Source organism: Microtus ochrogaster, linkage group LG5 (assembly GCF_000317375.1).
Source record: "Microtus ochrogaster isolate Prairie Vole_2 linkage group LG5, MicOch1.0, whole genome shotgun sequence".
NCBI lineage: Eukaryota > Metazoa > Chordata > Mammalia > Rodentia > Cricetidae > Microtus > Microtus ochrogaster.
This window is the reverse complement of record NC_022031.1, coordinates 39,510,100-39,525,513: the sequence shown is the minus strand read 5'-3', so window position 1 is coordinate 39,525,513 and position 15,414 is coordinate 39,510,100. Positions and strand designations below refer to the sequence as shown.

At 44.4% G+C, this 15,414-nt stretch overlaps 1 protein-coding gene across 1 annotated transcript in view; it reads right to left on the bottom strand.

The window, feature by feature from the left end:
• Window positions 1-11,085: 11,085 nt before the first annotated feature.
• The window catches only part of Melk (maternal embryonic leucine zipper kinase), a 69,191-nt gene continuing 64,862 nt past the window's right edge, over window positions 11,086-15,414 (bottom strand). The window contains exons 17-18 of the mRNA XM_005362115.3: window positions 15,022-15,125; window positions 11,086-11,652 (exon numbers count right to left, since the gene is read on the bottom strand). Of these exons, the coding sequence (XP_005362172.1) occupies window positions 11,475-11,652; window positions 15,022-15,125 (282 nt within the window). The 3' untranslated portion in view covers window positions 11,086-11,474. The remainder of the gene's footprint in view (window positions 11,653-15,021; window positions 15,126-15,414) is intronic.

The window sequence follows — 15,414 nt, the reverse complement described above, 5'->3', positions numbered from 1 at the left end:
CTAGCTCTTGTAGACCAGGCTGGCCTCAAACTCACAGAGATCCGCCTGCCTCTGCCTCCCGAGTGCTGGGATTAAAGGCGTGCACCACCACCGCCGGGCTGTGTTGCATTCTTTTAAGTTGCATTTAACTCTGTGAAGGTGTGTTAACTTTAACTGTCTAAAACACCGGATTGGTCTAATAATGAACCGAATGACCAATGGCAAGGCGGGAGAAAGGGTAGGCGGGGCTGGCAGGCAGAGAGAATAGGAGGAGAAATCTGGGGAGAGGGAGATTGAGGAGCAGGATAAGGAGGAGGACTCCAGGGGCCAGCCACTCAGTTACACAGCAAGTCATAGAGAAAGAAGTAAAAAATACAGAAACAGAGAAAGGAAAAAACCCAGAGGAAAAAAGTAGATGGGCTAATTTAAGAAAAGCTGGCTAGAAATAAGAATAAGCCAAACTAAGGTTGTGCATTCATAAGAAAGGATAAGACTCTATGTGATTTATTGGGAGCTGGGTAGTAGTCCCCCAAAAGAGCAAAAGAATAAAAAAACAGATTTAGTTTATTTTTAGTTGTCTGTGTGGGTGTACATGCTGGCCCCTGCAGAGGCCTAAGGTCTCAGATCCCCCAGAGCTGGAGTTACAGATGTTTGTGAGCTGCCTGGTGTGGTGCTGGGAAGTGAACTTGGGTCCTCTGCAAGTGTAGCAAGCACTCCACCCACTAAGCCATGTCTACAGATTTGTTTTCTACTTATTTATTCATATTTTTGTTTGAGACAAGTTCTCCATATGCTACCCTTGCTGGTCTAAAACTCACTATGTAGACCAGGCTGGCCTCAAACTCATTGAGGTCAGCCTGCCTCTTCTTCCCGAGTGCTGGGATTAAAGGCGTGCACCACCTTGTCTGGCCTATTTTCTATTATTTTTAAATGGAATAAAAATACAACTTTTTATATGTTGACCCAAAATCATACAACAAATTTCCTTAAAATCTTAGCTGCAATGTAAAGGAGTGCCTTTACTTACAGACTACCATATGAAGATGGGGGTTCTATTTCCAGGAGATTCACGCCCTCTTCTGGCCAGCTCTGGTACTGCACACACAGGGTACACAGGCAAACACCTATGCACATACATTTAATTTTTTTTCAAGATAGGATTTCTCTGTGTATCCCTGGCTGTCCTGGAATTTGGTCTGTAGACCAGGACTCAAACTCAGAGATTTGCCTGCCTCTGCCTCCTGAGTGCTGGGATTAAAGGTGTGTGGCACACTAAGAGGCTATTTTTTTTTAAGTCCAAAAGTCTCCCAGACAGTATTTCTGTGCTAAGTGTGTGATTTTCAAGGACATATTACTGAAAATGCAGGAGTCTGTAGTGTCCTGTCGAAGGAAGCCTGAAGTCGAGTTGTTTTAGCAATGTCCTCAAGAAATACTTCTCAGTGCCCCTCTTGTATTAAGAATGGTTTCAGCTGGGTACGGCAGTGTATGCCAATTAACCCAGGACCTGTGACACTGGGGCAGAAAGGTTTCAAATTTGAGGTCAATTTGAACTATGTACTGAGACCCTGTCCCGAAAAGAAAAAAAAAATCAGTATGATAACTGGCTCTATTAAGAATTTTGTGTCTTGGGGCTGAGAGTGATCTGATTAAAAGCACTGGCTGTTCCTGCAGAGGACTTGACAGATTCCCAGAACCCTCAGGTCAGCTACAAACACCTGTAACTCCAGCCCCAAGGGATCCAGTACTTCTGGCCGCCTCAGTGCCTGCATGCATGTGCGTACACACACACACACACACACACACACACACACACACACACACACACTAAAAATTTAAAAACAGAATTTAAAGATTTTAAAAGGATTTCTGTCTCTTCTACAGAACAGTGAATATTAGTTTGTCTGTCATAAGCCACTGGCAGGTGTGCCTGGCCCCCAGGCCACCTGAGAGGTGTTTTAAGAGCACGCAAGTGTGTGTTCTGCTCTCCTTAGCTGAGCCAGACAGACTGTCTAGGGTGGGGCTCACTTGTTGATATTATCCCGCACATCACTGTGCTGTGTAGTCATAGTTGAGGATCATTGCTCCAGGCGCTCATAAGCATGAAAACCTCCTGAAAATCATAATTACAAAATCCCCTAATCTCTGTTTCATCTGGCGACCAGGAGGCTCAGCCAAATTTAGTTCTAGTAAATCTCTTACTTCTGGCTTTCACTTTCCCTTCTTTCTCCAGGCTTCCAAGTCCCAAATCACTTGTGTCCAGTCACCGGGCCTTCCTCCAGCCGGACCAACTACTCCAAAACACAAACACACATGCGCATGGCCGGTGCGCGCCCACGCCCACGTACGGGTACACACACAGCTACATGGCTGAGCTTGATGCCCTCTCTCCTTTAGAAGCCGGATTGCGGCGTACATGCTTTACGGTGGCTAAAACTTAGACTGATTCGTTGCTCTAATCAGAAATATCAAACATTCCTATCCCCTCGCTTTCTGCAGTTAAAAACATACTTTACTTTGTAACAAAATAACGTGGCCACACTTGAGCCTGTCTATCAAGCCATTCAGATGTTTTGTGTTCTTCCCGTCAGTTCTGACAAAGTGAGATGGAGTTGGACACCCTGTGAACTGTCTCTGTGCTCTAATGTGTGAGCTGCGCTTCACTAGAGGGGATAAGATAATCCGCTGTCATTTCTGTTTTGATCATATTCATTTTGGGCCGAGAATTTATTCTCCCTGCACCGTATCGCTATTTATGGGCTGCAGCCTCCCGCTTCTGCATTCCCCAGAGAACGCACCATTAAAACTCTTAATGTGACACCTCATATTTTAGTAGACTAGAAAATAGTTACAATTTTAATTTAAATTGAAATGACTATGTAATGGCTGGACAAATCAGCTTGAGCTCCCCAGAGCTCTTAATTGTGATTCTCCATTGTTTTGTATGCATAAATGTCTTTCCCGAGCTCGTTCTGAAATACTCTCTCATGTTTTTCAGCTGCTCTAGCTCATTCCAAACTCACTTATTTAATAATTTTCTATGGTGAACAACCTCATGATTAAGCTTTAATGTTAAATATAAATGGTTGGAATAATACACTTTATCAGAGAATTTAGGGGGGCAAAGAAGATCTGACATTTAAGCGATGGTGAGCTGAAGAACCGAGTGCGTGAAGAGGAGACGGCATTCAGCCGAGCAAAGCAGATTTTGATAGTTTAAATACGTGCATATGTCGGATATAAATGCTGACACAAATGTCTAGATTTCCTCGTGCAATGGGACGTGGCACTCGGTGACAGAGCAGCGGTGACTGTATCTGGTGTGACCTCATTTATGAATGAGGGATGCAAGGCTCAGAAAGGAGAAGTGATTTTTTTTTTTCCCCCAAATCAAGTGACTTATTAGCCAAGATCAGACTCAGAGAACAATCAGCAGCAAAGTAAAAGACAGCAGAAAGAATTCTGCAGGACCATCACACAGGTACTTCCCAGAGTCCTCTTGTCCCTCGGTGCTCAGGAGCCAGACCGAGCAGCAAGGCGCATGGTTGCCTCCCACGAAGCTGGGCTGTGCGGAGGCATTTCATGCTATCTCATGCTAAGCTTCAAAACTAGAGCTGGTCTCCTTAGCTCGGTGGATAGTGCTCGCCCAGCATGCACAAAACCCTGGGTTCAGTCCCCAGCACCACAGAAACTCAGTGTGGCGGGGCATGTGGTCAAACAAAGCACTCGGGTGACCAGAGAGGCTCAGAAGACCAGGTCATTTCAGGCTACACGGTGAGTCGAGGCTAGCCTTAGATACACAAGACCCAGATCAAAAATTATTCAACAAAACCTGCGATACAAGAAACGTGATTTTTTAATTTTGCCAGGCAGTGACAAGTACATATACATATAAGTATATATAAGAGTGCTTAGTACACATACAAAAGCTGGAGTGATGCAGGCATGCTAATCCATGAAGCATTCCATGTTGAGAACCAGGAGAAAACTGGCAGAGTGCCTATCAAATATCAACTCAGCTCCCTTGAATCGTGTTGGAGGTTTGAGGTGATGGCTTATGGCTAAAGCCCTCGCTGCATAGATGGAAAGACTTGATTCAGATCTCCACAGTGCACATAAAAAGTTGGGCAGGCACATCTCAGTGCTCAGAAGCCAGGGAAGGAGATCCCATGGGTAAGCTGCCTCACTAGACTATCCGGAACTGGGGAGCCGTGGTGTCAACAAGAGACCTACCTGAATAAGTAGGGTGGAAGTGATCAAGGAGGACGTCCGATGACAATCGTGGCCATCCACATACAAATGCACACACACACACACACACACACACACACACACACACACAGACACATCTGTGGACACAGACATGCACCCACACACGTATGAACACACACTCACACAATTCCTATATTGTGTAAGGTATGCGTGAGATACCATGGAACCCCTCAGCACAGCACGCTTTTGTGGGAGGCTATGAGGAACTTTGCTGCTAAATTAAACCCAGGATAGAAAGGTGGATCAGTATGAAGAGCGCCGGCTGCTCTTCAGAGGATCCAGGTGCTAGACTCAGAGCTCCCGCATGGCAGCTCACAGCTGTGTGTGACTCCAGTTCTAGTACCTTCTTCCGGCCGTGTAGGGGCCAGCATGTGGTGCACACATGCACACACAGGCAAAACGCCCACATACATGAAATGATATACAAATCTTTTTACATTTTTTTTTTTATTAAAGAATCATAATTGCTGACCCTCGGGGTTCAGAGGAAACTTCAAGGGGTTCAGTCATCACTGGATGTTTAAGCCTCCTGTCAAGATCCCAGGGGACCCACTTCTACCTAAGTACCCAGGACAGGGAGTTTGTCATTTTCAAGACAAGCATTTATTTTTCCTTCCAGAAGCTAAAGATAAAATCCCACTTCAGATGGAGCCAAACCCGGCTCCTTAAACCACACATTTGATCCTCTTTGTACCCCCTGGGTCCACCTGGGAAAGGTCAAATCCCTCTTCCACACTTGCTCAGATTTTGCTGGGTCACCTCCCTCCCATGCACCATCCCTCATGGCACACAGATCCAAGTCTCTGGACAGCCCACCCCACGTTCCTGAGTGTTTCATTGCCAAGAGTGAAGTGCGTGGTCCGTGCACAAAGGGAATTTCTTTTCGTTTTCTTTTAAGTAGTTCATTTTTGCAAACATCAGGGAACAATTTCCTGAGAGGCAGTATGACTTATGGTGACATAGGGACAAGGTTATCCGAAGCCCAGCGCATCAGACCTTCCGGAAAACCCTTAAGTGAAGAATGCTTGTCTCCACGAAACCTTTGTCATTTAAAGGGGACAATGACTATCTGAAGCAGTCAAGGTCCCTGTTAAATCTGGCAAGGCTGGGTAACTGGAAGCAAGGGTGTCTCGTGCAAGGGGACCCTTTGGTCTTTAGCGACATCATTATCTGTGGGTTATTATCATTACCACAAATACTAATACAGTTTATTAAGCACTGGCAACGACCCAGGGCAAGTGAGTTTAAGTTCATATTAGATCCATTTTCATTATCTAAAGGAAAGAAGAGGATGAACAAAGGACTATAATGTGAAAATCTAAAGCAGGAAAAATGAAAAAAGGTTAATTAAAAAAAAACAGTGTAAAGAGATAGGCGCCAACTGTTCGTCGTCAGAGCCATGATGGATGGTGCCTCTTGTCACCCTGGACTTGTCCCCTATGATTTCTTCCCACCTCGCTCTCTCTCTTAAAAACATTCTCAGCTAAGGACATGGCAGGGTCAGGAGAGGGTGAGAAGGGAAATGGAGCTTCATGTCGAGGCCCTGTCCCTGAAATCCCGAGAAAGTTCCAAGAGCCCCACACAATACCAAGTTTATCATTACGCAGATTTAAAATGTAAAAATAAAATCAGGATTTTAAACCCTGGTGGACAGCTCCTTCTCTAAATCCCTCCTCCTCAATAAACCTGATACCCAAAAAAAGGAATTATTAAAGTAAATGTCAAAGATTGCAATTGTCAGACTAAATGTTTTACAGGGGTCTGGAGAGACAGTTCAACAGTTAAGGGCATACTACTCTTCCAGGGGATACAGTTTGGTTCCCAACACCCACATCAGGTGGCTGACAACCACTTCTAACTCCAGCTCAAGGGATCTGAAGCCCTCTTGTGACATCCTTAGGCACATACCCACACAAAGGCAAATATACATACATATAACTAAAAATAAAAGTCAATTGAGAAAATAAAATATCATTAAGTAGACACAGTAGTGTCTAGTTATAATCCCAACACTCAGGAGGCTGAGGCAAGAGGGTCTTGAGTTCAAGGCCAGGCTAGGCCACATAGCGGGACCCCACCTTGCCCACCCCCATTTCAGAGCCAAGCGTGTTTGTCTTGAAGTGTTTGTCCTCCAGAGCTTCTCGGTAGGGGTGGGCTAGTCTCCCCTGACTATCAGGAGTAAAAACCACTCTGAGTTCTTGAGAACAACTAGAAAGCAAAACATCTCTAACAGAGAATCCTATTGTTTGTCCCATGATATAAAAGCCCTACAGTGACAACAGGAAGCTTAGCCCTGAAGTGAGAGCTCAATAGGGAATTCCAGTCCACTGCCTCGGTTTCCCCAGTTGTGTCTACAGGACGACTGTCTGACCTGATGTTATCTCTCTGCTCCTACGTGTTCCTTTGCTCACCGTGGAGACATTGCTGCACTCGGGACTCTCAATGGATTCGGACCTGAACTGGCTGCTTCTATGCTTCCCCGGTTGGTTTCTGCTTGTTTGTAAGCCCCGACGTTGCCTTTCGTGTGCTCTCGGAGCCAGGTTATTGCAGTTGTCTCTGCTGGCTGTGCTGAGCGCTGGCTTTCTTTGGTCGTCTTCTGCTGCTCCTCTCGGTATGTTAGTCACTATTTATCCTTTTACTTTTGCTTGTCATATACTTAATATTTAACCCCCTCATTCAAAATTCTCCATACTGTCCAGAATAGATAGCAAGTGATTAGAGAAACACAATTAAAACCAATATAAAAATGGTATCTCACTGTGATTTTCTGTTTAATAAGTCAATAAAGATCTAGGTCAGCCTGAGCTAGAGTGAGAGGTGCCTCAAAACTCTCTCCTCAGAATCCCCAAGTGAAGCCGGGTAGTGGTGGTGCATGCCTATAATCCCAATATTCAGGAGCAGAGGCAGTTCTTGAGTTCAATGCCAGCCTGGTCTACAGAGCAAGCTCCAGGACAGCCAGGGCTACACAGAGAAACCCTGTCTCAAACAAACAAATCAAAAATCCCCAATTAATATACTACTAATATATAAGGGCTTACATTCTATGAATTGCTGCAGTTTTTGGTAAACTGAGGTTCACTTTTTTTTTTCTTTTTGGTTTTTCTGAGACAGGATTTCTTTGTGGCTTTGGAGCCTGTCCTGGAACTAGCTCTTGTAGACCAGGCTGGCCTCGAACTCACAGAGATCTGCCTGCCTCTGCCTCCCGAGTGCTGGGATTAAAGGCGTGCGCCACCACCGCCGGGCCTGAGGTTCGCTTTCTAGACGATGCCATTCCCCACAGAGAAAGAAGAGAGAACACTGTCTTATGCCTTCCAAGATCAGATAAACTGGGCTTCAGAAAACTAAAACTTCTTTCATCAAAAATTACCGTCAAGTTAGGAAACCCATAGACATAAAGCTAAATAAACAAAAAACAAAATGAGGTGCTGGCAAGACAGCTCAGCAGCTTACAGTGCTACTGCTCTTGCGGACAACCCGAGGTGGATTCCCAGCACCCACATCAGGCAGATGACACCCGCCTGTAACTCCAGCTCCGGGGAAACCCAGCGCCTCTGGCCTCCAAGGGCACCTGCATTCACACGCACAAACCCACAAACATATACACACATGTTTAAAATAAACTTTAAAACATCATTTAGAATGAGAAAAACATGTCTATCATATGCTATCAAACATTCATGTATGCCACCTATGACTGTTGATACCAAACCTACGTCTATAATCTGTAAAGGGCGCCTATGATTCGCACAAAACCCCAGCTGAAACCAGGCAAAGGATCTGGGTAGCTGTTTAGTTTTTATAGAGATGAGTAAGTGCCTGAAAAGATGTTCAACGTCTTTCATCATTAGGAAAGTACATGGTAAGACACACCTACTAAGACGGTTAAACTAACAAGCATTAGGTGTTGCAGTGTGGAAAGCTCAGGACCCGCGTACGTCACTGCTGGGAATGTAACATGGTGTACAATGTCTTTGAAAAGTTTGGTGGTGCCTCAAGATGATGGCAGTCAGCGTTTCACTGCTAGGTACACACACAAGAGCACTGAAAGCCACATTCACACAAACTTGCACACAAATGTTCACACTGACACTAAGATTTAAAGGTATTAATATCCAAATGCCTTTTATCAGCTGATAAGATGAATATGCACTATATTCACACCATGGAGAGTTATTTAGCTATAAATTAGAAGGAAGTCCTAATACAGGAATCATGATAAATCTTGAAAACATTAGGGAAATTAGATCCCAAAGGCAACATATGCGATTCCACTTTGTCCGAGTTAGCTTTGTTTTTGTAAAAACAGGTTTATGTGTGTGTATGTGTGGGTGCCTGCTGCGAAGCCACGTGGAGGTGGAATTACAGAGGTCTGTGAGCTGGCTGATGTGGATACTGGGATCTGAACCCCAGTCCTGATCGAGCAAGTTCTCTTAAGCACTGAGCCATCTCTTTAGTCCTATTTTGTCCTGGATAGCTTTGCCAACCTGACACAGCCTAGAATCTAGTCTCGACTGAGTGAATGCCTAGATTGGAATGGTCTGTGGACATTTTTGTGCGGGATTGCCTTAATCGTGAATTGAGGGCCCACTGTGGGCACTTTTTCTTGGGTAGGTGGTTCTGAGCCATAGCAGGCTAGCTGGGGCTGACGAGATGGTTGAGTGCACTTCACACTGTCCTTTCATAATTCCTCATGCTGTGCTGACCCCAACCATAAAATTACTTCATTGCTACTTCACAACTGTAATTTTACTGTTATGAATCATAATGTAAATATCTAATATGTTTACGTGATCCCAAAGGAGATACGACCCACAGGTTGAGAGCCACTGGTTTGGTGTTCTTTCAGAGGACCCAAGATCAATTCTAGCACCCACATTGGGTGGCTCACAACTGCCCTTAAGCCTGCCTCTGAGGAATCCAATACCCTCTGACCTCCAAGAGTTCCCGCGTTAACATCCACAAGCCCACACACATAGGAACAACCTGTTTTAATGTTTAAGACAGGTAACTACGGGTCTGCGAAGAGCCAGCAAGCAGTATTTCCCCCCCAGTTTTTGCCTTTGAGTTCCTGCCCTGATTTCCCTCAGTGATGAATTGTGGCCTGGAAGTGTCAACCAATCCAAACCAACCCTTTCCTTCCTTAAGTTGCTTTTTGGTCATGGTATTTGTTAGAGCAACCAAGTGAAACTGGTGTAGAATTATATGAACTGTGCGGAATAGTCAATCTGTAAAGACAGAAAGCAGATGTGTGTCCATCAGGGCTATGGGGTCAGGGGATGGAGAGTGAGTCTTTCCAGAGACAGCTTGTCATGATGAAACTCTTACAAAATTAGATTGTGGTGATGGACGCATAACTACCAACGAGCTTTATTTTGCCCCATTTTCATGTGTGCATGTGTGTGTATGCACGTGTACACGGGTGTGGGTGCATTTATGCACATCCATGCAGAGCCCGAGGCTGGTGCCAGTAATCACCCTTCATCACCCTGCGACCAAATTCACTGATCAAGGTCTCTCAACCAAACGCAGAGCTGGCAGCTTGCTCTGGGGATCCCACCTCCACCTTCGGAGGCCGGAATTCCAGGCGGGCATATGCAAGGGTTCTAGAAATCCCACCTATGGTTCCCATACTTGGATAGCACAAGCTTTGACCTCAGAGCCACCCAGCCCTTATTTAATAAAAAAAAAATTACACTTATTACATGGAAAAGAGGGGGAAGGGGAGCATGCGACAGAAGTCAGAGGACAGTTTCTCCACCACGAGGGGTGGGGGGCAGGCATGGCAGCAAACACCTTTACCTGCTGAGTCATGTCACTGTCCCAAAAGGTGGAAGCTGTAACATGTAACTAAAATGTCAAGAAGGCTGTCACTAACAGTGTAAAACCCTGCAAACCCTGCAGCAGTTGGTTTTCCTTACCCAGGCCACTCTTCCCTAGTGGGGTATTCAAGTTCCTCAGGCCTTCCTTACTCTTGGCTAAATCTCCAACCCATCTATTGGCTCTTAATAGTTGACGTCACTTCCTTTTCCCTTTAAAATCTCTACTCAGCACCACCTGAAAGGCTTTGCCTTTGCACACGTTCTGTCAAGAACACCGTACTTCCCACTCTGTGTATCCCTGTTGGTCTGTCAAGAACTCCGCACTTCCCGCTCTGTCTAGTGTATCCCTGTTGGTTTGTCAAGAACACCGCACTTCCCACTCTGTCTGTGTATCCCTGTTAGTTTGTCAAGAATAAACACTGTTTTTTCCAAGACATCATTTCTACCTTCGATCATGTGTCAATACTGAAAACATCTGGCTGGCCTTCACGGCAGATTCTGAACTCCCTGGTTTGCTAGGCAGCACCAGCTTCAGCTCCAGAAGCACGGGCCTGGAAGCCCTCAGTGAATGTTTATTGAATAAATGAATGACAAAACACTCCCTCACTACTGACCAGAAACAGTGCTATTTTTCCTCCAACTAGTTTAATTGGTAAAATCCATACAAATGTAACTTGAGTTCTGGCCTTTAGAGACCAATAAAATGAAATAAAAATACAAATTTGGGGCCAATGTTGAGTCTTAGGGAGATTACCATAAAGTAACATTTCATGGGGCCTGCAGTTTGGATACTTATCATTGTTGACTGGACATACTTACTGAAGTCAATACGCTTTTATACCACATATTAAATGTGTTGTTTAACTCTGGTAACCACAGCTGTGACTTAGTTAACGATCTCAATAAATCCTACTTAAATCAGAGACAGGAAAAAATTATGCAAATGAATTCTTATCTGTTTTTCTGCCCAAGGCATATTTGATAACAGATAAAACACACTCCAAATAGTCTCTACTTAACAGTCAGCAAGCCATTTGAGGTTTTATTCCAAGCAAAATTAGATACAAAGAGAAGCCTGGTATATTCACAAATGGTTTTAGTGCAGAAAGAAATTGTACATCAGAATGAGTCACAGGAAGAGCTGGCATCCCTATGGAAGTGAACAGAGAACAATCAAGTTACAAACACACCAAGTCACACGATTTAGAAACAGTAATAAAGAATGACAGAAGGGTTGGCTGCCTCAAATTCAGTTATAAAATAACATTTTTTGTTGAAAAGACAAAAAGGTCTTGGTCTTGAAGACAGTTATTTAGAAACGAGCTTGCAGTTCCAACCAGTCATAGGGTCTCTCGTGCACAACACGCCATCCTCGCTCATCCAGGCAAGATGAAAGGCATCCATTATTTACATCTTGCAGCTAGACAGGATATCTTCCACCAATCTCTTGTAGACCCAAGCATCACCCTTAAGCCGATGCCTCCTGATGCCCACCACGTCCGGTTTCTGGAGCTGGCACACTTCTAATTCAAACTGCATTGTCACTTTGCCAAAATCAGACTGCGTTTGACACTTTAGTGTGTAACTGAAAAACATTAAGATAGCAGGTAGTCAGCGAGCCATAGTGTTCCGGATAATGCAAGAGTTTTCTAGACTTCTAAGCGCTGGCGGGAAGTGAGCCATTATTTCACTGGAAACAATAAATTCTCCATACAGTTTCCAACTGGCCTAGCTATGCTGTGGGGATGAGGTGTGACCGTGTTTTCTCAGATGAGCAATGATCCGAAGAGTAAGGTAGGAAAACTTGACCAGCATTCTCCCTCAACCACAGAAAAGTCCTTCTTAAATAGTTGGACAGAGTAGGCATACCTGGGAAACCTGGCATGTCTTTATATGGCCTTTTTCAACAGGAATGTGAGGTCTCATTTCCACAATATTCCCAACAAAGGAAAACGAGGGAGATTTAGAACATTCTTACCTCTGAAACTTGTGACTTTTACTTAAATAAAGCTGAAGCAACCAACCCTCTGGAAAGAGATCCCCTCATCCAGGGGGCGGAGGCTCACGCCTTTAGTTCCAGCACTCGGGAGGGGAAGCCCACAGATCTCTGAGTTCAAGGCCAGCCTAGCCTACAGAGCTAGTTCCAGGACAGGCTCCAAAGCTACACAGAAACCCTGTCTCAGAAGGGGGGAAAAATCTGCCTTGAAGACTTTTCTCATACAAGTTTAGAAACTATGACTGCTAGCTGTAACACTTTCCAGTAAAAATAAGAGCAGGAAAACAGTGTGCCACCATGCTGGAAGCACAGGGCGTATGTAGTCGAAGCTGCCAGGTTCCCTTCCCTGGCAACACAAAATAGGGCTTTGACTATGAAAGTGGCATGGACTGAATTCATATAAACATAATTAATTACTTTACATTTTAGAGCTATGTCTTACTGATCTTCAATAAATAAGAACACAAACACTCGGATTTCTTTTAAATTTAAGTTCTCTAAATATTTAAGCATTTATGTACTTATTATATTTAGGCACTGTTCCTCAGAAGTATGATAATTTGGGGGATTTTTGAGACAGGGTTTTGCAGTCCTGGGTTCCCAGAACTTGGGAGCTACAGAAGATTCTCTCAAAAATAAAACAAAACAAACAACAAACAAAAAAGATAGTATCTTTCCATATAGCTCAGAGGAGCCTGGAACTTTCTATATCCTTTAGGCTAGCCTCAAATTCATAGTCATGCATGTACCACCAGGCAAAACTAAAACTGTTTTTATTATTTATTATGAAACTCCACAAACATTCTTTGTCCTAGTTTGAGAAAAGGGTAAAATATCTTAGAAATAAGCAGCCAGAATCAGAAATGTCAAAAGGAACATCCTAGGTACAGGTCTACAGGAAGGGAAAGAATAGTTTAGCTCTGTAAAGACAAATCCATCCTCCTGGAAGACTAAGAACCATAACAGCACTGAGAAGCCGAACACTGTTTTTTGCTTCATCACAAGGTAAAAGCGACCAGATAGTAACAGATCAGAGCGGGTTGGACCATTCTAGTTGCTCAGAATGTCAGGTCAAAGCACCAGTTGGATTTCAGCTAATGGTCTGCTGCTGAACCACATGCCAAAGGAGAGACCAGCATAGGCCTGTGAGAGTCAGCCAGAGCTTCTGGGACCAGAGAAACAGCACCACACACAAGCAGCACTAAGCAGGAGTTAGACAAACATGTTCTAATGAGGCTGAATGAAAAATTCAAGAGCTCACACAGGTGACCTATCTACATACCTATCTATATACGGTGATACATTCACAAAGGATTGTCTTTAAAATATTACTCAGGCATGGCCATGGTGGCACAAGCCTGTAATCCCAGTGTTTCAGAGGTGGAGGCAGGAAAATCACAAGTTCAAATCCACCCTGGACTAGTCAATTGCATTCCAGATCAGCCCGAGATAACCTAGAATGTTAACCGCTTTTGGGGTGGGCTACTCAGTCTAGGGGTTGTAACCCACCCTGCAGTTCAGTTATTCCAGGGTCGCAGAGAGGCACTATCTGTAAGATATGGGCTGAGAGAGAGGAAGAAGGCCATGCTAAGTTTGTCAGAGCCTCCGTTTATTAGAGATGGGGTACAGCTTTATATAGGGTAAGGAGTTGGGGGATGGGCACAGGGGCCTGGGCTCTTGCCGCGTGGTTCACGTTGGTCACGTGGTCCGTGTTGGTCACGTAGGCAGGAGGTTATCTTCGGTCAGGTCACTGTAGGCCAAGAAGTCATGAGTTGACACACCTAGTTCCCTAGATAGTTTGGAATGTGGGGTGGGTTCCGCTAACAGATAGCTCTCCATTAACAGCCAATTTGGGTGTGGGGTAGGCTCTGTCAATAGAACGATTCCTAACACAATTATGGGTGTGGGGTTCTCTGCAGACTCCCCAGGGTGATGGTTCCTGCAATGATTTTAGGAGGAAATTGGCTCCTGACACTAGAACTTAGGGTGCAAAGTAGGAGAATTGAAAGTTGAGACCAGCCTGGACTACAGTACAAGGTCCTGTCTCAAAAAAGGAAACAAGGAAACAAAAAAAAAAAAAATCAAATTCTATATAGATTATCCTGTCTGCATGCTTTTGGTAAATTTAATAAACAGTACACACAGCTATATAATAAAGGGATTTTAGAAGCTGGTGTGATAGCATGCTTGTAATCCAGTGCTTGGGAGACTGAAGCCACCCAGATCAGAAGATCCATAGTAAGGCTGTTTTCAAATAAATGAATAGGGTTGAAGAGATGGCTCAGTGGTTAGGGCTGCTCTTTCAGAAGACCCCAGTCCAGTTCTCAGCATCCACACCGCAGCTTACAATGATATATATATCTAGTTCCAGGGGATCTGATGCCCTCTTCTGGCCTCTGCAGGCACCAGGCATACACATGTGATTCACATATATACATGCAGGCAAAACATCAATGCACATAAAATAAAAACTAAAATCAAAATAAATAAGTCATTTAAAAGACATAATTGGTGAAATTCTTAGAAGCAGGAACAATTTGCATACTCAGAAGAGACCTGGCTACTCAGACCATGAGATTACACCATGGAGCTTCTGACAGCTCACTCAGCAGGGACATTCAGCTGAATTAACTCCTTAACCTACTGAAAACTAACTCCAAAAGATAGTTGGTCAAAGAGAAGCATTCTACAAACTTCCACTTGTCCAATGTGTCTCAATGATTAAGATTACAACTGGAAAATGCTATAACAAAGCAGAAAATTAAAGGACCTAGAGGATTGTCCTAAAATAAATGGAAGCCCAGAGTTCCCAATTCTGAGATGAAGCCTAATCTTGAAAGTGGGGACCATGAGTGATTTAAAAGGAAATCAACTATGAACAGTGGCGCTAGCCCCGCAGCTCTGGAGAGAGACGCGGTGGGAGGAAGTGAACAGCAATGGCGGCAGTGAACGACTCACCCTTTCTGTACAAAGTCCACGTGCTTCTTGGGGAGCACAGCCATTATTTCATTCAGGAGCTGGTCGGGGTTCAGCAGTTTGGTTGTCGTCACATTATAGTGCAGCTGAGAGAGAAGAAGGGTGGAGTCACCCATGCAGACACAAAAGCCCAATGCTAGCTCCTTTTCAAATGGGAACTCCAAGAAAACGCTGGAAGAACAGACCACTGAGCCAACTGCTCTACCACAGCAGTGGGGACTCAGGGGAAGATGTCTTCATCAGAAACTATTGTATTATTCCCACTAAAAAAAAAATGTACCAGCTGGGCAGTGGTGGCGCACGCCTTTAATCCCAGCACTCGGGAGGCAGAGGCAGGCGGATCTCTGTGAGTTCGAGACCAGCCTGGTCTACAAG